Below are 25,860 nucleotides of genomic sequence, written 5' to 3'. Positions count from 1 at the left end.
CCCCTATATAAAGGAGGTGATCCTAACTTAATTGAAAACTACCGTCCTATAACAATTTTATCGTGTATTAATATGTTGTTTAAGAAGCTAATAGCAAAGAGGGTAATAAAATTCATTGAAAAATATGATATCATAACAACGAAACAACACGGCTTCCGAAAAAATTACGCATCCACAACGGCAGTTAGTGAAGTTACAGAAGTAATTAACCAAGCCCTAAATAATAATCGTATTACAATAGGCATATTTATTGATATTCGGAAGGCTTTCGATTCCATTGACCACAACCTTCTGTTGCAAAACCTCGACCGTTACGGGTTTCGAGGGCCAGCATTACACTTTTTCCGCAGCTACATGACGAACCGCAAACAGTTCGTGCAGATAGCTGACAGCAAATCTGACTTAAAAGCTGTCAAAGCTGGGGTACCCCAAGGGTCTGTACTCGGTCCCACATTATTTTCTCTATTTATCAATGACTTCCCAAATTCGCTAAGACACGCCGAAACCACTATATACGCCGATGATACAGTTTTACTCATCTCTGATCCCAATTTAAAAGAAGCCGAAACTTTAGCAAACCTAGAATTACGTAATATATTAATGGTACTAAGGAGAGGACGGTTGGCGCGTTGTTTTAATTCTGTAACCCCTAGAGAATTAAAACAAGTCAGAAACATCGCCAAATGATATCAACGACATTTCTCTTCCAATCTTCTTGTCACCAGACGTGTTGCTAATAATATTCGATTTGAGCTTCCACATCAGCGTAGTGACTGTGCTTGTCGCGTTGTCTTGGTTTTCACGTCCGCGATCAAAGACAACCAATACCTTACTGCATTATGTTTTGTTCTTTAAAAGACCGTACCTTCGTAGTGGCTCGCTAGGTGTACGTTTCCTATTTTCCCGTGTACGGTAGGAGTAGAGTTTTTAATACTGTATTTTGAGCTGACAGGATTCACTTCAAGTACCTCCTCGAAGTTGTTTTAAAATGTTTTTGTGCCTTAAACATCCTAATGACTTTGGATCTGTATTTATTCAACGGAAAAATTCTTTATGAGAGGTGCAAACGTTGCAATAAATGCTCTGTTTATATTCGCAGATCGTGCCTTATTATGTGAATAAATATTTATTCCGCATACCTGGAATTTCTGGGCTTTTCCTAGCCGGAATAGTTTGTGCTGCAACAAGGTAAGAATTCACACGTCTCGGGCTACTAACCGGAGGCGAACTTTTCTTTATCACCTTTCTGTAATCTAAATTACACGTCCTGGTTTTATACACCGAAAAACGAATTTATATATGGATGAGTTTCCTAATCAGCAGTTCTGCTTGAATAGACGATGATTTTTCTAACGTAGATAAAAATGGTAATGTTAACACTTGCTTTGTTAAGGATAACTTTTATTTTGAGACTTCATGGCATTCAGAATCGCAGATAAATTCGGGTCTTGACAACCGCATTTTCACGCTTTCTTGCGGGGTCGATTAAAGAACTCAAGCTACATCTGTGCTATGATGCCGACGTAGTAAGGAAGTGCAGGTTATTTAGGCTACCTGGAAGTCGTTAGCGTTCACCGACATGTCGACACAAAGATGCTTGGAACTTTTTCTCCTCCTGCTTGGAGCTTTCGATGGAGTGTGCACGACCGCTAACAATGACTTTAATTTTGCTCGTAATGCACGTGACCCCCAAAAAAGCACAATTCTTCCCGATGCTAAAAAAACTACCAGCATAGACATTTTTATTATACTAGCTAGAAAATATGTTCCAATAGTAAAACTACAAAAACAAGGTCATTACTCTTATGCCACGGATTCAGGAATAGTTTCTGAGCTTTATAGCGAAGAATGGACCATCGACTGCATGTTATTCGCACATGGCGAAGCAACTTAGACTGTGGTTTCCCTCTAAGCATATTTATTAAAACGTCGAAATATTTTGCAGGCGTTAATTTTTTAATGCGGTCTTTTCTGTGCGTTTGCTTTCCTCAAAAGTGTTTTACGTTGTCAGTGGCAGCTATTTTCACGTAATGTTTGATAGAAGGAAGAAGCGAAAGCACCTGCACGTATTTTAGTTCACCTGACGTGAAGCACACCGAATAAGGCACGAGTAATGCGAAAGCTTCAGTTGCGTGATGTCATGAGACACTGAGAATTCTGGTGGAGCTTCCTTATTTAAAATTTTAAATTGAGCTTCTATTTCTGCAAATCATAACAATGATATTTGCTCATATTGTAATTTTAGAAGGAACCTTGTTCTATGAGAGCAGCTAAGGTTTTCTGAAATGTATATTTTCCTTTCTTTCCTTATACTATATTATTTCTCAGCAAATAACTTCTTTACTTGTCATTATCTTTTTGTCGCCTACTCCGCGAATGCTCGAATGGCTAAACCTTCAGTCAGAGCCTCTTTCACAAACTATAATTAATTAAAAATACACATTTCGATAAAAAATAATGGGAACGCCTAGGTATGTTTACGTGTATTAATATAAAAGCATTATGGTGATCTCGATTGTTGGATCACCCGTGATCCTTTGGCGACAGCTGTACTCTTCAGTAAGCGATCCCCTATGTTTACGTGTTTTAAGAGAAAAGCATTATGATTATCTGTATTGTTGGATCACCCGTGATCCTTTGACGACACCTGTACTCTTCAGTAATCGATCCCGCGAGTGCGTGTTAATACATTGTCTGAGGGTATGCTTACGTGCCAGGCCGTGAGCTAATCGCGACAACTGTTATGGACAATACACAAAGTTTTCGCGAGGGTATGACACTATCGTAACTTGTTCTGCACAAAACAGTTGGCGCTGGAAGTTGAATACTCCTATATTGTGCAATATTTAAACACTGTAACCTGCTTTTTTTCAGTACAGTGTCTTCCACAATCAATTCACAGGCCGCAATTATCTACGTCGATGTCATCGCTCCTCGATACAAAAAGGCGGCAAAACATGTGTTGTGCATTACACGAAGCCTTGGTGAGATTCAAATTGCGCAGTTTATGCAACGAAGTAGAAGACCAATTCATATATCCTATAAAAAGAAGGGCTTCAGTATTTAAAAAGAGGTTACCCTGGAGGAAAGCGGTCGTACAATTAGCAGAATGCGTGAGAAGACACAAAACCGTCACAAGAGCAATCACCAACCCAAACCTGGACAAAACAGCAACTGTCTACTTACTAAATTTAGTTCTATGCCCACTTATACAAGAGCACATAATACTGAAGCTCGTACCCAGGAGACTGCGTTGACGCAAGGTCCACAAATATTACGTTTTAATGGTGGCCCTTTGCTCCTAAGCAAAACTTGCCCAGTTCAATGTCGAGGCAATATTAAACAACATAAGGGTTAGCAGTGGATAGTTTGTGCATTGAATAAGTCTGCACGGTATTTGTTTCACAGAAGCGTTCGCACTAGAATAAAAAGTTATTCGGCAACAGCGGATTGCAATACTAAGGCGTATCCTTTATTTTTCGACAGGGGACTTTGGGTGTAAGCTAGCTTTAACATACCACAATAACAACACGTGTTACCGTGGCTTGGTTCAAGAGTGGCACAATCAGAATTACCTCAATTATTCCTGCCATCGTATTCACCTTTAAATATTCAAACATGTATCATGCTTTTATGAGCGTGTTCGTACCCGTCATAAGTTCCACACTTCTAGAGTTAAGAAGCGTATATTATAATGATTGCAAGGTTCGTTATATTTAAAATCAGATTGAACATGTGGTTTGTTTTCTGCAGCTTTCGGGATAGGCATCATCATGACAATTTACAGCACGATTTGCATTTACTTAGGATCCTTAACACGGGTAATTATGCACTTTTTTTCTATCAAGTCGTGTTTGTGTGAGGTTGTACACGAGTATTTGCAGCATTCTCTTCAAGAGTTGCAGAGACAAGCACCACTAAGCCACTGGCTCTTATAGGCCATTTAGTTCATGTCAGCTTGACTGACACAATATCTATCTATTGCATTGTCTATTGCATTATCTATTACAGTAATCTATTGCATTGTCTATAGCATTATCTATTACAGTAATATCTATTGCATTACAATAGATATTACCCATATCTTCTATTAGTGTTACACTTGTGAACGCGCTCGCAAGCACTGTGAATTACAGCCAATATTTCAAGATATTGCGTATTGTTTGACCGTGGTTTTTGTCAGACACGTAAAAGCAATCCGCCCTTCTTCCTCGTGTACCGCACCACAACGCTTGATTTTTACTATCTTATTGCACTACCGTGGACGCTACCATGGGTGCAGCTGATGTGTACCTGCCGAGCGCAGTGTTTTTGCCCTCATTTCATGTTTGGTTTGTTGATTCAGTCACTAAAGATTGAGTTGTGCATACTGGAGCACCTTTAAGCCGAACAGAAGATATAAAGTTATATGTTCTTGACTAACAAAAGGCAATACCATTGCACTTGTTTAGCAATGTTAACGTTTAGAAAGCAAATCTTAGCAATCTTAGTTATTACGAAGGCAAAAAATACCCAGCGCACCACTTTTTGAATGGCCGGGGACTAAATGAACAGAACAAAGAAAAAGGCCCCTAATTTGTGCTGAATTATCTAACTGTAAACATCAATAGGTAATAAAGTAATGGAGTCATGGAACAGAAGAGGCAATGAGAGCACAGACACACAACCGGGACACGCCTAATATCTTCCACGCTGCTGCAACCGCCTCTACGGTGAACTGTAGCTCTCAACGTGCTGGAGGGCCCTGGTGGTTGGTCTGCTCCCAGTCATGCGTTCTAGCTCGGCCTCAATCGAGCTGGCTTCACAGTGTTGCGCTGTATCGCGTGTTCATCCTAACCTGCGCTTTTCTATGTGGTCTTCCTACCCGTTGATTTAGAGGGAAGGGGGTTTCAGGAATTGTATGAATTAGCAGATGCTTCTATTATATTGAGTCCGGGGGCGACATAGCCGGTACACAATAGGCACATCGCTCCGCAGCCGTGAGAGGAAGCCGGCGGAAGCGCCAAAGTTCCCCTTACAAGGCTATTGCACTCAATGTTATATTTCGCCTTTCGTATTACGCATACAATTTGAGGTTCAGCGCCAGTAGTACACCAACTTCAAGAACAGATATTGATATGAAGACGCAGTTTGGAATTCTTTTAGCAGATATAATTGGTAATATAATAAAGCAGATATAACAGGTCTGTCCTTTCATAACTATAAGGCGTCACTTAAAACCAGCAAAAAACGACTGTAGATGTTATTGGGAGTTTTACATAGTGTGTAAGCATTTCTTGCAACAAACATTGCTCACGATTTGGAGTTTGAATGGCTGTGTTTGTATGTTTTCATGTACTGAGGAGCCCATTTGGACAGCATCTCTGTTTCTTTTTACTGATGTTTTTATTTGACAGGTCTTCATGATGGCGAATTCCGCCTTTGCGGCGCCTTACGTCGGCTTGTGTCTTCTGGCGGTGCTATTCCCCTTCGTCCACTCTAAAGTACGTCGCCACGAGCCACTTTTGTTTCATTTATTTATCTTTAGGACTCACCAATACGGTAGAACAGAGAAACTGAGGCACCACCGTCGTTTTTAAAGAGCCTCTGCAACACTTTCGATAGAAGCGTTCACTCCTTTCGCGTATGGAAGCACTGAGATAGCTGTCGTTATCGCCACCACGGAGCGGCACTGCGTTGTTTGATCGAGACAGCAGATACGCCTTCTCTTTCTGCTTTGCTTTCGTGAGTTTCTTTTTAAAGCGAATATCCAATACGTTCGTCGGTGCAATTGAAGAAAAGCCGGCCAATAGCCGCTACCCCGCCGTAATGACGCACTTCCAGCGGTCGAAGAACGCCAGGACCGGGAAAGAGAGAAAAAATGTTTTGACGAAGTTTCTAATTTATCTGACAGGCATACAGCAGCAATTTTTGGCCGAGCTACTTAGTGACTGCCTGGTATAAGTACGGGATGGGTTGGCTGACTACGCCTGCAAGTATTTAGGATTCCAAAAAAAAGTTGAAACAAGTGTTGCAGCCTCAAATAGTTGGGTCCTAGTATGTGCCACGCTCTAGGTCTGGTAATTATTTCGCAGTGAATTAACTCCGTGGTTTAAAATCAAGCTTTGCCTTCCTTAGCTGTTCAGGTAGCTAAAGGCATAGTCCGGTACAGCATCTCCTTTGGGAAAACGATACAAGGCAGTCCAAACAATGCCGCTTCCCGAGAATCATGAATATCGAATTCCGCTTGGTAGCTAAGCTGCGTTCATCCAGAGCTTTTTTTCTGCCGCACATATTCCGAAAGTATATTTGAGAAAAATGTTACTATAATTTTTCCAGGGTGCAGGTGCAGCAACGCTTCTGGTGGCCGTATATCAAATCGTTCACGTGATTCAAATGATTAATAGTGGAAGGATGCCGCCCAGACTGGAAGTCTCCCTGGAATATTGCCCAGCCAACGTTACTGCCAAATTTTCAGAAACGAACTCCAGCGAGTCCGATTCCCTCGACTTGAAAACAGAGTATGACAACGTGGGTTTGTCCAGGCATGCTTTCTTGGGGGTCGAAGTGGTGCACTTTTATCAATTAACTTTGAAAGCATAGTTGCAAATTACTTCCAAACGAAGTTTAATCCGACTTAGTTCATTTGTGGTAAGATTTAGAGCTAATCGTATTTTTGTGAGGCTTGAAAAGGCATAAATTGTATCGGGGTAAATTAAAAAAAGTATGTAAATTGGAACATTATAACTAGAAAATATCAATAGTGGCGCTTCAAAAACTCTACTTCTCATTTGATTTGTTATTTATTTCTATAAACCTATATAAATAATAAGTACAACCACATTTGCCCCATGATTCTCATTTCCTTCCTTTTTATTCGACTTAAATGCGTTGTGCTTCGTCCAACTAAAAATATCTCAGAAAAAAATTGGGGAGACTATATCAGTGAATATGAAATTATCGCTGTTCTAGAAAAAATAACATGCATATTTCTCTTACTTCCAGATCCGAAGAAGTATTCCTTCTTTTTCGCTTATCGTACTTTTGGACCAGCTTCTTCGCGATTTTGGCAACCATTTTATGTGGAATACTTCTGAGTGCTCTCACAGGTAACATTTTTGGTACACTCTTATTGGTGATTTTCGTCGTTCCAACCAATTGGGGATTCTCGGCTGGTTCTGATTTTTTTTTTTTCAACTGGAAACACCTAAGAAATATTTCTTAAATGATAGGGACCAAGTTAGGGGCACGTTTCTTGGCAATGCAGAAAAGATTCAGTAATACGAAGGCGGAATATACTCTGCGAATGAGCGCGGTCGCAAGTTGCTTCTGTATCTAGGGGATAAATTGGTTTTGTTTGGACGAAGAAAGCTCTTCAGCTTGAAAGCACTAGGGGTCCGACATCGTGCAATATGTTTCGTAGTTGTGCTCGCGTGTGAACTTACTTAATAGAGAATTTTAGCTTAACATGTGTACTGTGGGTTCCGTGCGTACCGTATGTACCGGGACCGACTGGGCACGTGCGTATTCGTTCCTGTACGGTGCCTTCGTTGAACTGGCGGGCGGCCGGCACTTGCCGTGCTCGCGCATTCGTTCAGCTTAGGGGTAACATGCCCCGCCGTGGCCGGGCGCGCATGCGCAGTCGTGCCTTACTATACATGGTACACACGGTACATGCAGTAGACACGGTAAGCTAAACCGTGAAATGTCTCCAAACAAAATAAGTATGCGTGGGAAGAATTGCTTATTTGCATTGGGCAAGGCCGCTTCAATCCTAGGCAAGGCTCCTCCGATATGAAGGGCGCTGTAGCAGCATGCGATGTTAATAGGACGAGATCATAAAAAGAAGGTCAGCGTATGTATAGCCAGGTTGTGGCTTATGTGGCTTATTTCTTTCTGCCTGTGCGGTGCGTCACATTTAGCGTCTTTATAGCCTCACGATAGCTTGAGATAGTGGACGGGTCAAGTACTTCCACCGGCATAGAGCAGGGTGTCGAACCGGAACCGAACCGAACCGAAAACCGGAACTGAACCGGTATTTTTGCCGGAACTGAACCAGAACCCGAACCATTAATTTGTTGAGCACGCTGAACCCTAACCGGAACTGAACCGAATAAAGAAATAGCGGTTACCGGTTCATACCGAAACGGTTCGACCCTCCGTGGTTGATGTTGGACAGTGAATGCAATTCAGCCCTTTTTTTGTTTCACGTACCGTCAGCTTCGTACCCGCTCACGAACTTCCCCTCTAGACAATTGAACTTTATCACGCTCTATGTAACAACAGGGGAAATGAATGAGCACCAATGTAGCAATGGTCTGTTGCTGCTGGAAGCGCGAGCGTAGTGCAAGCTGACCAAACGAAGTGTCATTCTCGTTAGCTTGCAGGGGATATAAAACGGCTTTGCCCTTCCCTAGCTGCGACTGTATTGGAGCAATCAGGCTCCAGGAGTGCTCCCCTGCGCAACAGCGAAAGCCCGCACCCGATGTGTGCAACTTTTTGCATTTCGTAATTTGTTTAAAAGGTCCGACACCTGCAAGTTAATACAGTCAAACCCAGCTATAACGAACCTGGATAGAGCGAATTATGCTATATATCGAACAAAAATATTTCAGTTACGGAAATACATGGGAAACATATTCCTTATAACGAAGTTCACATCGGATATATCGAACTCTGTGCGCCTACAATGGCCGCCGAAATGCATGGTCTCGAAGCGGCGATTGAGATGTGGATTGGCCGCCACCACGGAGCAAGAGCCACGACTGAGACATTGCGCGTCGCACGGAGCGACGTGACGCCCGACACTTTCCGTAACTGTTTCCGACGCGCGGGACTCACGACGGAACCCGCCCAGTCAGCGAGTCCGGGCCAAGACCGTAGCTTTGGTGAACTGTGGGAAGAGCTCGCCAATGTTCCCAATGATGTCGCGAGTGAGAGCCGTCAGACGCTTACAATGAAGCGCTTTCGGCAGTCGATGTGCTCCGCCAATGCTTCCTCGATTTTGGAGGACGCGGACTGGAACTTCTGCAAACAATGTTTCGTGTAGAGAATGCTATGCTAGTTGAAGCCCCCAAAACGAAAGAGTGAAAACGAAAATTACCGCTTTTTTTACAAAGTAGGAAATTGGAGCAGAAAGTAGCTTTATTACTTGCAATAGATGGATTACTTTGGGTGTGGTAATGGCTACTTTACTGTGTTCGTTTCTGCATGCGGGGATGCTGAAGTTGGGGAGGGGGGCAGGCTCCCGCGGATATCGAACTCGTAACAATCAGCTCGTTATAGGCGGGTTTGGCTATATCGAACTATTGGATATATCGAACTAATCCAAGTGGATATTGCAGTTCGCTATAAACGGGTTTGACTACTTGACAAGTGTGACCGTAGGAGCTGCTCAGTGGCTAAGCCGTTTGCTGCTGATGCAGTTTTGTCTCTTTCAGATCTGCTTATTTTCTAAGCTGCACTTGTACTGACTGCCCATCTCGCTATATTACTTCTACTGCTACTCGTTCCGGCGGGCAGTACTGCTGTGGACGAACTAAAGACCGTGTACCCAAAAAAGTCCCATCTCACGCTCCTCGCGTCAAATTTCCCTTTGTTTTTGTTATAAGATTCCGCAATGTAGCACACGGAACGATGGCCGGGGGTCAGGAGGTACAATGACATACTGATTGCAATGCACACATCCGGTATAGCTATCGCAAAAGGAATTGCAGTGGTCAGAGCAATAATGCAGTGACTCAGCGTAAACTAAAACTTACTTTTAACAAAAGTGTGGCTAACACATTCGAGAAGGGGACAGCTAACAAATTATTCAGGGTGTCCAAATAATCTAATCCATTGGTAGTATTTATGTGCCTGTTGTGGGATTTTGCTGTTTTCTTACAGGTATAAAAAATGTGCGCCATTGGTATTAAGCGCTGGTATTTGAACGCGCCAGTACGCAGCCCTAAATTTAAGGCTTAAAGGTTAGCGCGATGGGCGATTCCATAGCGATGACTGCGATTTCAACAAGGAAGGAAAGGACAGAAAATATATCCCACCGTCATATCTCTTGGCGGTGGCTTTATGAACAGTCGCTAGGACAAAGTCTGGGCGAGAAAGTAGGCGGTAAATCGTCGCCACTTGATTTGTTTTTCTAATACCTCGTAACTCTTTAAAGTTTGCTTTGCAATTGCGCTACTGCCCTTAGGGAACAGCACCTTTTTGAATTTTTTTTTGTATTTTAATTTGACGTGTTTTAAACTACTAAATGTTTTTTTCTCTAATTTCACTGATATTTCAACTCATCGAACCAGTTCGCGAACCGGTTCAAGCTCCCGAACCGGTTCGGGAACCGGTTCGGTACGCGATTTTCTCGAACCGGGACTGAACCGGAACGAAGTGATTTAGCCTAAACCAGAACCGTAACCGAACCGGTAATTTTTTCGTTTCGACACACTCGCATGGAGGCTTCACATCGCACCCACTGTTGTGAACAGCCAAGCCCAAGAAATACCTTGACCCTAAAGGCACGCCTAAACCAATTTTAAAGGAACAAGAAAGAAATATGTTGAGAAACTCGGTGAATCGGATGCAATGGGTGCCATTCTTATGCCGCTTGTCTATAGTGTGAGTTCTTTATAGACAGATTTGGCTATGAGTAGCCAAAAGCATTGCATTAATTTATTGTCTTCAACTTTTCTTGTTTTTTTCCAATGATGTAAATGTATACCATTAAAGTGATTAGGTGTCTTCACTTAACCAACTATGTATTTTTAACGCAGAGTGAACGCGTAGCGCGGGGAAAAAGCTATTCCAGTAGCTTTGGTACAGGGCAACGCTATTAAGAACTGTGAGTTGGGCTGGTAATAGCGCAAAACAAAACTTGGACAAGAAAGACCACACCACGAATCGGCACTAGCAACTGAGACGTTTGATCCTAAAAAGACACAAATGTATGCACACAATCAAAGCCACCGTCATCACAACATCTACAGTACAATCTACCATCTTGCACTGTCGCGGGGAACAACCAAAGCTCTGCATACAATCAAGACGCATGTGTACGAACCCCGAAAGACGCACGGCACACTTTATCCACCTTTTTCCAAGAAAGCAACCTCAGTTTCTGTTAACAAGACAGAAGGTTGGCTGACACAGGTATTTCCTTCTTTCTGATGTAAAAAGCTGCTATTATCTCTCTTTTGTCCGCTTACGGTGTTTGTTAAGAACGACGGTGTGTGGCAGCTCTGGACGGCACGCGCATCCTCGTGGTTGTGGTTGCCATAAGTGATCGTGAGTGGAAACTCCGGACGGCCCGTGCACTCCTTGCAATGTAGGCCAAATGGGAACACGGTACCCCTTTCAATGATCAGTGGTGTTCGCGAAGGCAAACACCACAGCTCATTAAAACCGGAGCGATGGCTCAGAGGTACAGCACCCGCCTCGTATGCGGGAGGTACCGGGTTTGAATCCCCGTACCGCCGGGCACCCACGGGTTTCTTTCATGGGTGCAGGCGTCCCTGTTCGAGTGCGGACCCTTGAAAGGTAATTTCACGCCTGGAAAGCTGCCTTTACCATTGCGAGGGGCCCCTGACCCTTGTCCATCTGGCGGGGCCCCCAGCCATCATGGCGCGTTGCGCCATTGCCGGGGGTGAAAGAGTCTGGCGGCATGCCATGCCACAGGCGGTGGCGAGTTGAGCGTTCACCGTGGCTGTGGAAGGCAGCATGTGCATTCGTGTGTCATGGTGGCGCCGGGCACCTACCGTTAAAGGGACACTGAAGTGAATTTGTCAAGCTCCTGTTTTTGCTTGCACTGCGTAGACTGGCTCAAATTAGCCCACTTTTCATCGTTTATCCGGTTGACAAATCGGTAATTATTTTACACAGCGCGGAAGAAGAAAAACTACTATGCGCGGTTTGCGGGGGCCGCACCAACTAAAGCTGTGACGTTGGGAGGAGGGAGCACCGTGATTGGACGATGCCCAAGGTTAGCAAGCAAACAAGTTTCGGTTTCGGTTTCGGTTCTGTAACACACAACCGATGGCGTTGTTGGATGGGCATTCCCAGTATCTCAGTAATCATCGTACCGCGCTTCTGCCATGTTGTCGGCTGTAAAATGGGTAAGATAAGCCTCCCAGGACGGCTTGGAATGGTAGCATTCACTAGCCGAGGCTTGCGCAGTGCATGAAGGCCCTCCGCGTCCCCGTAGACGCTCAAATGCCATGTGCTTTTCCCCCATTTTGGAGCTTGCCTCACTCATGCCTGTATCGTAAAAAACGTGATCGCACCAGGCCAAGGGTCTGTTGATTCTGGCCTGTGCCCACTGCCCGCAAGCAGTCGGTGCTTATGGCAACAGCACGCCAACGAGAACTCGCAAGCGTGCCAGTGCCAGACTGCGCGCGTTCTGTGAACTAGTTCGTGGAGCAATGAACGTTGCGGCCCCAAAAAAAGGTGAACTCAGTATAGAAAACATAGGCGGAAAACAAAAAAGTTAACTTTAAAAAAAAAGCACGCAGCCTCAGGGATTCGAACTCGCGACTTGCAAAACACTTGCAATGGCATACCCAGCGCTCTAGACCACTCGGCCACGAGGCGGGCTCTGCTGACCATGGTAATATAAGGTATATATTGTATAACCAGTTTACACTTTTATTTAGTTTTGGCATTTCAGGCAGCTTAGGTGACTATTTCTTGTTTTGTGCTCGTGCAGTAAGCATCACCCAAGTTTCCACAACATATGACGTCTAGCAATTGCATTTCTTAGACGGAAAAGCGTTCGCAGATGCGTAGTCGTGCTGCTGACCGCTGTGCTTGCTCGCCCAGCGCAAAAAAGTGCTTCCCGCGCCCTAGTTTTACGCTGCACGCTAAAAATATCAGTTGATTTTATTTCCTTAGTACCTATATTGACTTCGCTCACTCTTCTCCCCCTTCAAGAGGCCTTATATTTTCCTACTGACGTACCAGTCAGCGAAGCGTCGCATGTGCGCTTGTGCAGCGCTTGTGTGAACGACCTTGACTTGGAGCTAGATACAGTGTACAAACTAACCAAGTAAAGAAACGCACATTCTTCCATTCACAAACGTGTCCTGGCTTTGTTTCAACTGAGCGAACGAATTGCGACGACCCGTCGGCAGCCGGCGGACGAAACGCTGGGCCAACTGACTCTGCCTGAAGGCCGGCGAGCCGTGCACTAGCGCAGCCAATTGCGAGCTCGGCTCCTCCCGACGTCACACGAAAACGCCACAGAAAATGGGTGAGCGTAAAGACAGGAGGACAGCATTTTAGAATTAATTTTTTTACTAAATAAAATCGCGTAAACGCGCCCAGAGTGGTCGAAACATGGCCTGGGGACTCCGGACTACAATTTGCGCTAGTAATCCCGCAATGTTTACATATCACTTCAGTGTCCCTTTAAAATAGGTACTAGCGACACCCCCGCCTTGCGCCAGGAGCTTGTGTTGGACTACAATGCTTGGAAAGTTCACCCGGCTTGCACGATAAATCACCCCTGTGGAAAGGGGGAGCTGCAAAAACGCAAAAACGTTTTCTGTTTTTTTTTTTTTTTTGGCGTTCGCCTTCGCGAACGCCACAGCTCATTGAAAGGGGTACCGTGTTCCCATTTGGCGATGCGTTGCAAGGAGTGCCGGTGCCGTCAGGAGTTGCCGCTCACGCCCACTGATGGCAACCACAATCACGAGGAATGCGAGTGCCGTCCAGAACTGCCACACACCGTCGTTCTTGACAAACACCGTAAGCGGCGGACAAGGGAGATAATTGAAGCATTTTACACCAAAAAAGAAGGAAATACCTTTATCAGCCAACCTTCTGTCTTGTTATCAGACACCGAGGTTGATTTCTTGAAAAAATTCTCATAAAGTGTGCCGAGCGTGTTTCGGGGTTTGTACACGTGCGGTTTGATTGTATGCATTGCTTTGGTCGTTTCCCACTGTACATGTTGTGATGACGGTGGCTTTGATTGGGTGTATATATTTGTGTGGTGTTTTTACGATTAAACGTTTCACTTGCTAGTACCGCTTCTTCCCGTGGTCTTTCTTGTCCAAGTTTTGTTTTGCGCTGTTCCCATCATTGGCAACGTTATTAGGATAGGCAGGATTGGTCCGTTTTCCCAATTTTCGTTCCTGATTGATTGCAGGCTTTAACGCGCCGAGGCAACACAGGCGATGAGGCGCGCCGTAGTGGAGGGCTCGGGATCAATTTTGACCACCTGGTGATCTTTAACGTGCACCGAAATCTCGTACACACGGGCGTTTTTGCTTTTCGCCTCCATCAGAAAAGCGGCCGCCGCGGCCGGGAATCGAGCCCGCGACCGCGTGCTCAGCAGCGCAACGCCTTAGCCACTGAGCCCCCGCGGCGGGTAATTTTCGTTCCTATTTTCAATGTCCTTCTGCGTGATTTTTCGTTAATTACGTGGCTTTTGGAGAAGGTACATGAGATGGATATTTCTGATTTGGCCATTACATTTTTCTGCTATTTTCGTGTATTCTGTGTTCTCTATCTTTTGGTATTCGAAATTCATTTCGACTAATTATCTCCATTTACGCTCTTATAACGACAAAATGTGTTACTTCCGCCAGTTCTGTATTGTTAAAGAAGTGCGGGCCGTTCCACTGTTTTCCCATTGTTGCTACTTTTTTAATCGTATTTCGAATGTTCCTTTGCTGGATTTTTTATGTAGTCTTCGGTTTCTGGAAAAGATGTATCGGATAGATGTTTGATTTCATCAGATCATTTCATAAAATCTAATGTTTTCTATTTTTTAGTGGTTGGGTTTTCTAAATTCTCTTTCACCAATTATCTTCATTGACGCTCTTATCACGAATGAATATATCGGGCCATGGAACGAAGAATGCGGGGGGGGGGGACAGGCTAAAGGACATGAAAACAGCCGCATGGATTAGCTAACCGACCTAGGGGGAGGACATTCTAGTTCAAATTGAGCCAAGAAACTGGGCATGGGCAGGTCCCGTAATGCGAATGAGGGACAAAAGGTGGACCAGCCGTTTGACAGACCGGCTGACAATAGATGGTAAACGCAATAGGCGTCGCCCGAGAACTCGTAGGCGAGGCGAGCTACGAAAATTTTGGGGAAAACCATGGATTCAGCTAGCACTCGATAGCCGTGGCTGGAGATCTTAAGGAGAGGCTTTCGTCCTGCAGTGAACATAAACATGCTTATGATGATGATGATGACGCTGTTATAATCACAACGTCTGTTGCTTCTGCCAGTTATACATTTTTATGAAAATGAGGAAAGTTCCGCGGATTGTACGTTTTCGGTATTTGTGATTTGTATCTGGAATGTTCTCTCGTGGGCTGTTTTATGTAGTCTTTTTCTGGAGCAGATCTATTTCATTGTCAGGTCAGTTTCGAATTATTTTCTTCCATGTTGTAGTGTTTGGGTTTTCTAAACTCTCTTCCACCAATTATCTGCATTTACGCTATCATAGCGAATAAGTGGAACGTTCCATGCAATGGAGAATGGGGGGGGGGGGTCACGCTGAGGGATAGGAAAGCAGCCGCCTAGATTACGAAACCGACTAAAGTGAAGCGCATTATAGTTCAAATAAAGCGAAGGAAATGGGCATGAGCCGGTCGCGGAATGCGTACGAGGGACAGCAGATGGAGCATCCGGTTATTAACAGAGTGACGGCCAGTGGACCGTATACGCACTAGTGTTAGGCCGAGAACTCGATAGATGGATGAGCTACGCAAATTTGGGGGTAAAGCAAGGACTCAGCTAGCACTCGATTGGCGGGGCTCGAGATCATTGGGAGGCTTTCGTACTGCAGTGAACAGTGGCAGGCTCATGGTGATGATGATGATGATGATGATGATGATGATGGTGAATGAATGAATAAATGTGGTAGTTCCGCCAGTCATACGTTTTTGTGGCAAGGCAGGGGGTTACACGGTTTGCTCTTGCTCGCTATTTTTTTTCTTCGTATTTACAACGCTCCTTTTGCGGGATCTTTTTTGGTTAGTCTGCGGTTTTTAGAGGAGGAGCATAGAAACCATACTTCTGACCACCCGCCACAGCTAGTTTCGACCGCTAGTGGCCACCCGCCGCGGTGGCTCAGTGGCTAAGGCGTTGTACTGCTGGGCACGAGGACGAGGGTTGTATTCCCGGCCGCGGAGGCCGCTTTTCTGATGGAGTTGAAAAGCAAGAACGCCCGTGTGTAAAAGATTTCGGCGCACGTTAAAGATCCCCAGGTGGTCAAAATTAATCCGGAGCCCTCCACTACGGCGCGCCTAATCGCCTGCGTTGCGTCGGCGTGTTGAACCCTACGACCAATCAATCAATCAATCAATCAATCAATCGATCAATCAATCAATCAATTTTTACACGAGTCCTACATGCAGGCTAAACGCGGCGCCAACGATACCCCAGGCGTGTTTTGGGCAAGAAGTCAGTACAGAGAGAGAGAAAGTGTTTATTAAAATGAAAATATTTGCAAGGCGAAGTTTTGCCTCTCGACAGAGGGTACAGGTCTCTCCGGGGGAAAAAGTGGTTTGAAAAAAAAGAAGAGAAAGGGCAATGGAAAATTAAATAAGATAACAGGCTATGAAAGGCTATGCACAGACTATATACATACACACTCAGGTTACCTACAAACTATTTACATACACACGCACTCATACATACACACCCACGCACACAAGAGGGTTAACAGGGGGTTGAAAGCCGGTGGAGTCGGGCTTCTACAGTTCATGGTCGGACAACAGACAGAGGCAACGTTCTTTTATATATTCCCCCTTGCACTGGTGACTATAATATCAAATGAAAAAAAATAAAAAACACGGAAAAGAGACGGAGCGCATTTGCGCGTTATTCCGCAAAATCGGCATTCATTAGCCATGTGGGGAGCCAAAAAGAAGGGGAGAGCATGAAAGGTGAGGGATAGAGAGGGAAGAGCGTGTTACGTTGCAGGGGCGTCAGTAGAAGAAGGGAGCAGATACACGCTCTTTTTGTTAAAAGCGAAGCTTGATATGGTCATGCGAAAGGAACATCCGGCGGTCTTGTGGACGCAGAAAACACCTCCGGCGAAACTCACTAAGCATGTGTGAAAAAATAGATTTTAGGGGAGTTAAAAGTAAGGGGACCGCGTGGCTGGGTCTATCTCTATCTCAGCAGAGCGTGTGCGCAGTACTTTGAAAGTGTATTCTGTGGCCACTGAGCAGTTCCTTATGAGCAGTAATGACTAGCCAGTACGACCGGCCGTTGCATTCTGCTGCGCAGCGGCTGGACAGTTGAACTGCTCAAATAGGGAAATTGAAACTTCGTGAGTAAACCGCATTGCAGCGAAAATTATAGCGAGCGTTCTCGCTGTAACGGCGAGTGACTGATCCATTATAGTGGCGCCAACGTGGACGTTTCTCCACACAGTACTGCGAAGATGCGGGCAATTCCATGCGCCCTAAATTAGACTATCCTTACCGTTTGAGATTGAGAGCGGCTTGTGCCTGTTTGCCAAGGCAACCGGTGCTCGAGACCACCGAAGTAAGGGTGCTTTGGCCAGTGATAAAAAACTAAGCGCCGCGACGGAGCACATTTTTCCTAGGTTGCCGCTTCCAAGGAGGCGCCGCCTCAGGAATAACCCATCGCGTGACTAAAGCACTCTGCTAAACCTATTGGAAGGCTAGCAACTGGGGGAGAGTGAGGGGAGTAGGAGGAAAGGGCTTGGTTGGCCGCCGGAGTTGATGCGTCTGTCATTAAAAATTGTAGGAAGCAATGCCACGACCTAATTTCATGCAGTCCTTGCTCAGCTTAGATTTCTCACTTACTCTCACTCGCCTACCTCCACGTCACCGATACATTCCTTTTTCTGCCCTACCCCACCCGCATTTGCTATACGGTTAAACCTGGATATCACGAAGTGGACAGAACTTCGCAATTTTTTGTTACGTACAGGTTTTCGTTACATGCTGGTTTCCAGTTAGGGTCAGCGTGCATTAAGCAGAAACGAAACCAAAACCGTAGGCATCGGTGATGGTTAGCTTCCCTTTAAAGGATTTATTTCACAGCGAAAAAATCTGTGATGTGCGCCTACTGTTTTCCCGCGAACTTAGTCCCTAAACGGCACTCGAAAAAAGCGAGGTAACTTTTGCCGGTATTCACAAACGTAATTCAAGTATCATTTATCCCTTTGGACACTTTTCGGTGCTTTAAGGACCGAAGTTAAGCTGTAAGGGTGCCATTTTGTGAACCTGTTGCTCGTTGCCGCACTCAAAATTCTTGAGAGGGGGCTAGCTGTGATACTGTACCGGGCGGCGACGTTCTCCTTTCTGGCCGGCGTAGACGACATTTAAACTTTCTATCTTGTCTTTAAAAAAAAGAAAACTTTCCGTTTTCTGGCTTGGCTCCAGAACTGATTTCCGACCAACCGACACCACATATGGCAATGGAGACTCGCGATTACATGCCGACAGGCAGGCCCACCTGCTAACGGACACCGCACTGAGACTGGAAACGCACGTTAGTTTTGTGGTGCGAGCGAAGTACGCTCAATGAGTGCACATTTTCAGCCGATGTTTCAGAAAAAGTGCAAAAAACAATGGATCATAAGTGTAGCGAGTTTGTTTAACCAACGCAACGCCTTCGCTGCGTAGAGGTCGCGAACAGGTGAGTTTCAATTGGACTGGCAATAGGGAAATGGAAAACCATTCAATCCGGGAATTTGTTGCATAGAAGTTTGTTACATCCAGGTTACTCTGCACCCTTTTTCACCCTTTTCGCCCTGCTCTCTTCCATCACACTCTTGGCATTCTTGTCGCACTTTTTCTACACTCTTTCCTCCCGCTCTTCCCCCTGTAATCTAGGACCAGTTATCGTGTCGTCAAATAGTATCTTTTATTTACCTTTTTAAGCAAGTCGCCTGAAAAGAGAATATTACAAGCGTTGGACCAGTTTTCACACATGCAGAAACATACCTCAAGGTCTGGATTCCGTGCGACGACCAGAAGAAAAGCGGAATACGTTTAACTGTTCTGAAGAATCATGCTTCCACTTCTGATGTCGCAGGGTAGCACACAGCGGGGCTTAATGGAAGATATTAGGACCCGCTCTGAGACGGGAAACAGCGCACCATTCTGCTCGTTTGTTTACTGATCTGTTCTACCCATGCATCTTATGTTGAAGTAGATCATCCCCAGTAAAGGCAGCATGAAGACGAAATACAAGTTGATTTTTTTTGGACAATGACCACATAAATGTAAAATCATTGAAACACGATTCATGTTTTTTATTAAATTCAAGAAACACCTGTAGGCGAGGTCTACGTTTGAAAAGAAAGTTTTCTTTTCAGTCAAGCATGAACCAAATCCCTCAGCAACACGTGGTGCTAGATATAGACCAGCCTTGAAAAGTGAGACGCCATAGGGTTACTTGGTTCGTTTGGGAGAGTTTGGAATGGAGCTGCTCTCCAATCGATGAAGGTCAGCTGAGATAGCAAGACTACCCGGCCCGCCTCGTTTATATGACTGGAGAAAAACCCACAGCCGCCGCACGATAAGCCCAATTAGTGACTCTTGGGGCCATGGTTACCGGTGATGGGTCGCTGGCTTGGCACGCACAACGCACCGCACTCCGCTTTCTTACGTTCAAGTGCATATGACTCTACTTAGACGCTTCGCGAAGCCGGACCTTGGCCGTCTCATCAGGGAGTGCTTCGCCATAGGCCAGCGAATTCCAGCCATTTTGGAGCTTTGCCCGGTATGCCCCCCGCATCTGTCATCGTCACAGACGCAGAAATACGATTACTCACCGGCACGCCCCCGACTTTAAACGCCCCCTCCGTCACTCTGTCCGATTACAGTTTCAGGCGGGCGCTCCCCTCTCTTTGCTGCCTCGTCGTTACCGGTTGGCGATGACGACACCCGCCTGAGAACACCGATAAGCACACCTTGTAACCACGGCTGCTCCAAACCGTCAGCGCCCACGGGCGATTGCCCAATAACGCTAATAACGGTCTCGAGTTAATAATGGGGAGAAGACATGAAACTAGTGTGACTCACCATTCACATTCACGCATTGACCTAATGTGACGCCGGTTAAACATCACGGGGGCTGGCTCGGGGGATTTTCAAATGCTGCGGCCAATAAACAAAATTTCCAGTTACGTGCGTGCTTTTGCTTCTGTAGCGCGTGGCCATCTGAACTCTAGCTAGCAAAATAGTATAGTCCATAGACTGTATTTTAAACCCCCTGATTCGACATTGTTGTTGAAGCTCCGTAGCAAAAAATGCAAGCGTAAGTCAATATTATTGATTTTTACGGAGAGAACACCGCCGTTCGGCACTATAATGGAGTATAGTGAGTTGTGAAAGGCTAGTTTTTTTTTTAATATTACTACGATGTATGTTTTCATCAATTCCCAAAGAGCGTGGAGGGTGGTGTGACTGTCAGTTGTTCTTGCAGGAAATTCTTTGGGGTAATTGCCAGTTCGGCTTCGGACGACGTAAAGCACTGGACAATGATGATAACAATCATAACGACGACAATGGTGATGACAATGATGTAGATCTTGATGATGATGATGATGATACAAAAATATGAGGTACTATGTACTACATCTAAAAGTACAAATAGACATATGTTCAACAAACCACAAATAGACAATTGCATCAGATGTTCTTTCAACCCAAAACAAGCACCAATAGACAAGCTTGGAGGTGAAAGTACATCTGATACAATTGGAACACTTGTTTTAGCAGGGAAGCATTTTGTCCGCAAAGTTTAGAGCAGAAGGCCTTGCGGGCAATTGTGTTGAATTGACATTCGTTTCAGGTGAAATGCGAAGGAAAGCGGAGCAACCTCATTTAACCAGCGACATTATAAAACGAATATGGCGGAAATGTCTCCGGACACCCATCCAGGGAGATCACAAGGTAAAATTTCCAGGAGTATATAGTCTGTACTACTGCAAATAAAAACGTGCAACTTTTATTCCAGAAAGTGCGCCAAGAAACATTAAATCCAAAACACTCCGCGTATCAAGCTGAAAACAAGACCCTGCTGGCACACGAATCAGAGACGCGCACATGAATACTTAATGATCAAAGGAACATGCAACTAATTCAAGGCAACGAAGGAGGAACTCTTATTTGCCATGAAGAGATCGCAAAGATATAACCTGTACCTGAAACTTTGTCTGCAATAAAACTGTCATTGTACAACTAATTTCGCACTTTCAGTGGCAATACTTCCCGGCGGGTAAATGATTTTTATTTCTACGTAACTACTGCGCATAGCTGGAATCCCGAAGGTTGCAAGTTTTTGACCGTGTACCTAGAATACAAGTTGGGTCTTCACTCCAACCCGACTGCCTTAGTTCAGAGATGCTGTTTCTCTTGGCTGCCACTAAGCCTATGTTGCAATTTAGTTCAAATAAATTGCTAGCAGTTATGTTTTGGTGACTTTGGTTGAAAGTAAATTCTTTTGGCGAGTGATTAGTACCCAGAAGAAATGACACTAGAGAGTTTTAGAATAACGTACGCCGCCGTACGCGAAAACTTTTGCGAACGCTATTTCCTTGCGTCGTTCATGCGCTGTACGCCAAGCCAGTTCTGCGTTTAGGGTACGGAAGACGAGCGGATGCTATTTCAGCAAAATATCGTGCGTACGCCAGGTTCCTCGCGTTTCCAACATTGCGGCAAGTAGCGCGACATCCATCCGCGGTTCGGCTGTTCTGTGGACAGTAATTTGCTTCCGATGCACCAAGTTCTTTTTCCCTGTGTTTTTAAATACATCGCGTGGTTAGCATGTCACCCTCGCCCAGCTTAATTTCGTATCGTCGTGACATCGCTGACTGTCCGAACGTACCTTTGTAGCCATGCCGGCGACCGAAGCTATGTGTGTGTTGCGGACTTGTTCGCTTTGCGATGAAACGCGCCGTTGTGCTCCCGCGGGTGGACAGTGCTTGCCATGCTCGGGATTATCTCTCTCGAGCGACGTACGACTCAACCTCGCATCGGGTATATGCAGTGTGCGTGGCTAAAAGCGTGCTCGGCTTGCCCTCCAGAGTTAAGTGACTTCGTGTTCATCCCCGCCAACCGCGCGCGAGGTGAGTGCCGAATGTACGACGGGCAGGAGGAGGAGGCAACCGATCGCCTGTCAATCGTGGTTCAGACTTGCAATGCATGTAGGTACGTTCTGTTCGTTGGAAAAGCATCTCTCTCTAGATTATTTTGAAGTTGAATAAAATGAATGCGCCAAACCCGGAAATTTGGTTCAGGGCGTCCTCTGCGATTGCGCGAAAGAAGTGCCACGGGGCTTCAACGTTTCTTTACGGAATGTACTCAGGCAAGAAATTATTCATATCATGTTATGGACGTGTTGCATTCAATACTAACGGGAAAGCGTTTGTTTGCACCTGTTTGGATCGTCGTAAAATTTCTAGGCACTCCGGCACTCCGCTGGCATATCAGCCAGCGATTCATTTCGCAAAACATTCGACAGATGGCGCCGTAAGCACCAGAGTATCGCTACACAAAACTGAGGAGACGCTCTACTTAAACTCCCCTCGCGGTGTTTAAAGAGCGGGACGCAAAAATTGAGCGTTTAGCGTACGCAAAGGCAACAAACGCTGCACTAAAACTGCCTACTGTCGTCAACGCAAACCATCAATTTTTGAATGGAGCCTGCAGTAACGACGAGATTTTTCAAAAATTCTATAACGCCCATTTACATAATTTACAGGCTAGTGAAAAGGAATCTATAAAAACAGTGAACCTTATTGCACTTTGAAGAACAATTTTTAATTAGAGGCGTGAAAGGGTTGTTACAGACGATAGAAAAACGTTCTAGGGACACTTAAGGTGGTCTACGGGCTTTGAACTAGAAAACCTGGCGTACTAGTTAAGGGTAACCTTTATGCTCACATCCACCCACAGACTTGCAGCCGCGCTATTTTATGATGCTTAATCTACTTCAAACAAACGCTTTCACCATTCCCTTCGCGTCTGGAAGCACTGCGAAAGCGGAAGTTATCGCCAGCACCGAGTGGCACTGCGTCATTTTCTCGTCCCAGCAGGTATGCCTTCCCTTTATGCTTTGCTTTTAAGTGCAGGGGCTCTATTCTTCATAGAGTTTCTTACAATATGCTATTCTCGACTGCACAAATTCCCAGGGAACTGGGGAGTTTGCCGGAACTCTTTTGGGATTGGCATTGGTCACGTGCTTCTGGTTGACAAAGCGGTTGTGTATGGTTTCATCATTTTGACGTTTCATGACGTTTACTGTCAACATTTCCATAGTTTGCCTTTATTTCTCTTTATTGAAAGCGCATAATTCTTGGCCGGCAGTGAATCCTAGACTAACTGCACCGGAAATGACAACAATAGGCCTGTATTTGCTTATCAACAACAATACTGCTTGTAATACACGCCCTCTGTGCAATTGGCTGAGAAGGTGTGACGTAATTTAAACAGTTGGCGGGAATGACATGTCACACATTGGCAACTTCAGCCTGCATAAACGTGACGTAATGTCACGTAACAGCTTGAAAATTGCGGCTGCTTTTGCCCTGCAATAGAACAAAAAATTTCGCCGAACTTCGGCGCCGCGAAATATTCGGGAATTTGCAGCAGGCGCAGTTTCGCATGCACGCGGTTTACAGCATGTTTTCTACCGAGGGCCCTATTCTCGACTGCACAAATTCCCAGGAAATTCGCAATTTTTATTGCGTAAGCACAACGTAAGCAATCACTGACGTGATGCACGTATAGCTCTGACGACATGCAGTGTAATTGACGCTTCACTCAAAACGATCACACCGAAGGTATCAAATATTGTGCATAAAAGATATAAAAACACTCGACATGTACTATACAAATTAATACGGTAGCTGAGGCTGACAAAAAAACACATTTGTGGAGGTCAAAATTGGCGTCAACACCACAAGGCGATCGAGTAACTTTGATCCAAAAGCGAGCGAAAGGCGGATGTCGAGCTAAAGAACATCACACAATTTTTTTACCGTATCTATTTATTTCTTTCAATCGCTTTTAGTAACATAGCTGGGCTCTCTGCTTCAATGCAAGCTTTGTTGCGTTATCGCCTCCCCTGCCGCCATCACCGCCACGCCATCGCCTGCTGCTATGTTACAAGTTCATGGCGTGATAACAGAAAAAGATGGCCGCGACCATCGCTTCTATGACACATAAGAGCAGCGAAGCGCTACGCCTGATAACCGCGGAGCGTGCCGATCTCGCCGATTCACTCATTCGTCAATCACGACTTAAATCAGCGCTATAATGAACAAAGTCACAGTGAAGATGGTCCTGTAGTTCGTTTCCCCGACGTCCGGTGTCGATCAGGAACCCAATCGCCCGGACTCCGGTTGATTTGGCAGGAGGCTGGCAGGGCGATGGTGTTGAAGTTCTTGGAGACGGCGGTCCAATTGACGAACTTGAGGCGTTGGGGTTGATTAAGTGAAAGTAAGAGTTTATATACAGCTATTTACAGTAGGAAAACTGGGTACATCAGTAATGAAAACAAAAATTTCAAACTTCAGCTAGACGCTAGCTCCAAATGCGCACAAATCACTTGAGCTTCTCAACTTCGTCTAACTTTCTTATTCTCGCAACGTACACAAACCGCTCGAGAAACGACGGGCGAGACTCTGTCTGGCCGCATGATCCATCTAGTTGCCCGGTACGGCGCTGTACACTAAACCTCCGACGCGATCTTAACCTCTAACCTAGGGGGCTCGCAAATCCCAACCTAGCTTTAACGGTCGAGGCTCCTTGTCCCGCCGGGAACTGCCCAGCTCAGCGCTCAGACAAGAACGATTTCTAACGGCCATGTCCTGCCTTATAACACCTCGAGATCACACTCTCTCGGGAACGCCCCTGTAGCGTTCGTACACACGTAAGGGAGTGCCAAAATTCACGTAGACAGCTGTCACTCAGCACGCTACGGAATATTCAATGAGGCGCCGCCATCTTTGGGTCAACGGCACGCTCGCAGACGAGCAGGTGCGCGCGAACCCGCGGGGTGAGAGCGAAAGAAGGCGACGGTGCACTGTGCCGGCCGGGGCGCGTTAACAATGGTGTCTCGTGCGGCGCGCGATTCGACGCCGGTAATCCCACCACCTCCGCTCGTCACGTCGACGGTTCCCGGAATCCGGCGGCGCCGTCTGCGTTCTCAATGGGGGATTATCCCTGTGGTATGCGGTGGGCCAGACAATCCGTCTCCCGTGCCGCCGTGATGAATTCGCGACGGCTGCAGCGTAGAGTCTACAGTGCTGGGCCACCAGACAGAGTGGCGGGTTCTCACGCGCCGCCCGGGCGCTTGGCCCCTGACCTCATCAGTGGACCTTACAATCACTTTTCTCAATTATTTTTCTCTTGAGTTCGATCATGTGACCCAGCAGCTTACTAGTGGGACGAGTGTGGACAAATGCCATGCATTGCGTTCTCTTTGTCATGGAGAGGCTTGTACTGCCCTCTTATGTTGCGCTTACGCCAAACAAATAATTTTTATTTACTGCCAAACATAAAAGCAAAATACTGCACGTTATTTGTATGCTCCGTGATCGCTGACTTGGAGACAGTTGAAAATATAATTTGTTTCGGTAGAAAACATGCTTTAAGCCGCGTGCATGCGAAACTGCGACTGCTGCAAATTCGCGGACATTTCGCGGCGCCGAAGGTCGGGAAAATTTTTGCCCTATTTTGCGGCAAAAGCAGCCGCCATTTTCAAGCTGTTACGTAACATTACGTCACTTATACGCAGGCTGAAGTTGCCGAAGCATGGCGTGTCGGTCCAGCCAACTGTTCAAATTACGTCACACCTTCTCAGTCAATAACAGGGAGGACGTGTATTACAGGTAATATTGTTGTTGAATAGCAGAGACAGGCTTGCGTTGTCATGTCCGG

General features: G+C 45.6%; 1 protein-coding gene across 2 annotated transcripts in view; it reads left to right on the top strand.

The window, feature by feature from the left end:
- The window catches only part of LOC144151707 (sodium/iodide cotransporter-like), a 78,435-nt gene extending 57,279 nt beyond the window's left edge, over positions 1-21,156 (top strand). For both annotated transcript variants that reach the window (XM_077682827.1, XM_077682828.1), the window contains 8 exons: positions 1,100-1,188; positions 2,875-2,984; positions 3,754-3,821; positions 5,397-5,483; positions 6,319-6,500; positions 6,985-7,088; positions 20,768-20,868; positions 20,933-21,156. In XM_077682827.1, the coding sequence (XP_077538953.1) occupies positions 1,100-1,188; positions 2,875-2,984; positions 3,754-3,821; positions 5,397-5,483; positions 6,319-6,500; positions 6,985-7,088; positions 20,768-20,868; positions 20,933-21,025 (834 nt within the window). In that variant the 3' untranslated portion in view covers positions 21,026-21,156. The remainder of the gene's footprint in view (positions 1-1,099; positions 1,189-2,874; positions 2,985-3,753; positions 3,822-5,396; positions 5,484-6,318; positions 6,501-6,984; positions 7,089-20,767; positions 20,869-20,932) is intronic.
- The last annotated feature ends 4,704 nt before the right edge of the window (positions 21,157-25,860 follow it).

This window comes from Haemaphysalis longicornis, unplaced genomic scaffold, assembly GCF_048455015.1.
Source record: "Haemaphysalis longicornis isolate Haplotype H1 unplaced genomic scaffold, Haemaphysalis longicornis Haplotype H1 scaffold_9, whole genome shotgun sequence".
Lineage (NCBI taxonomy): Eukaryota > Metazoa > Arthropoda > Arachnida > Ixodida > Ixodidae > Haemaphysalis > Haemaphysalis longicornis.
This window is presented reverse-complemented; position numbering and strand designations above follow the sequence as displayed.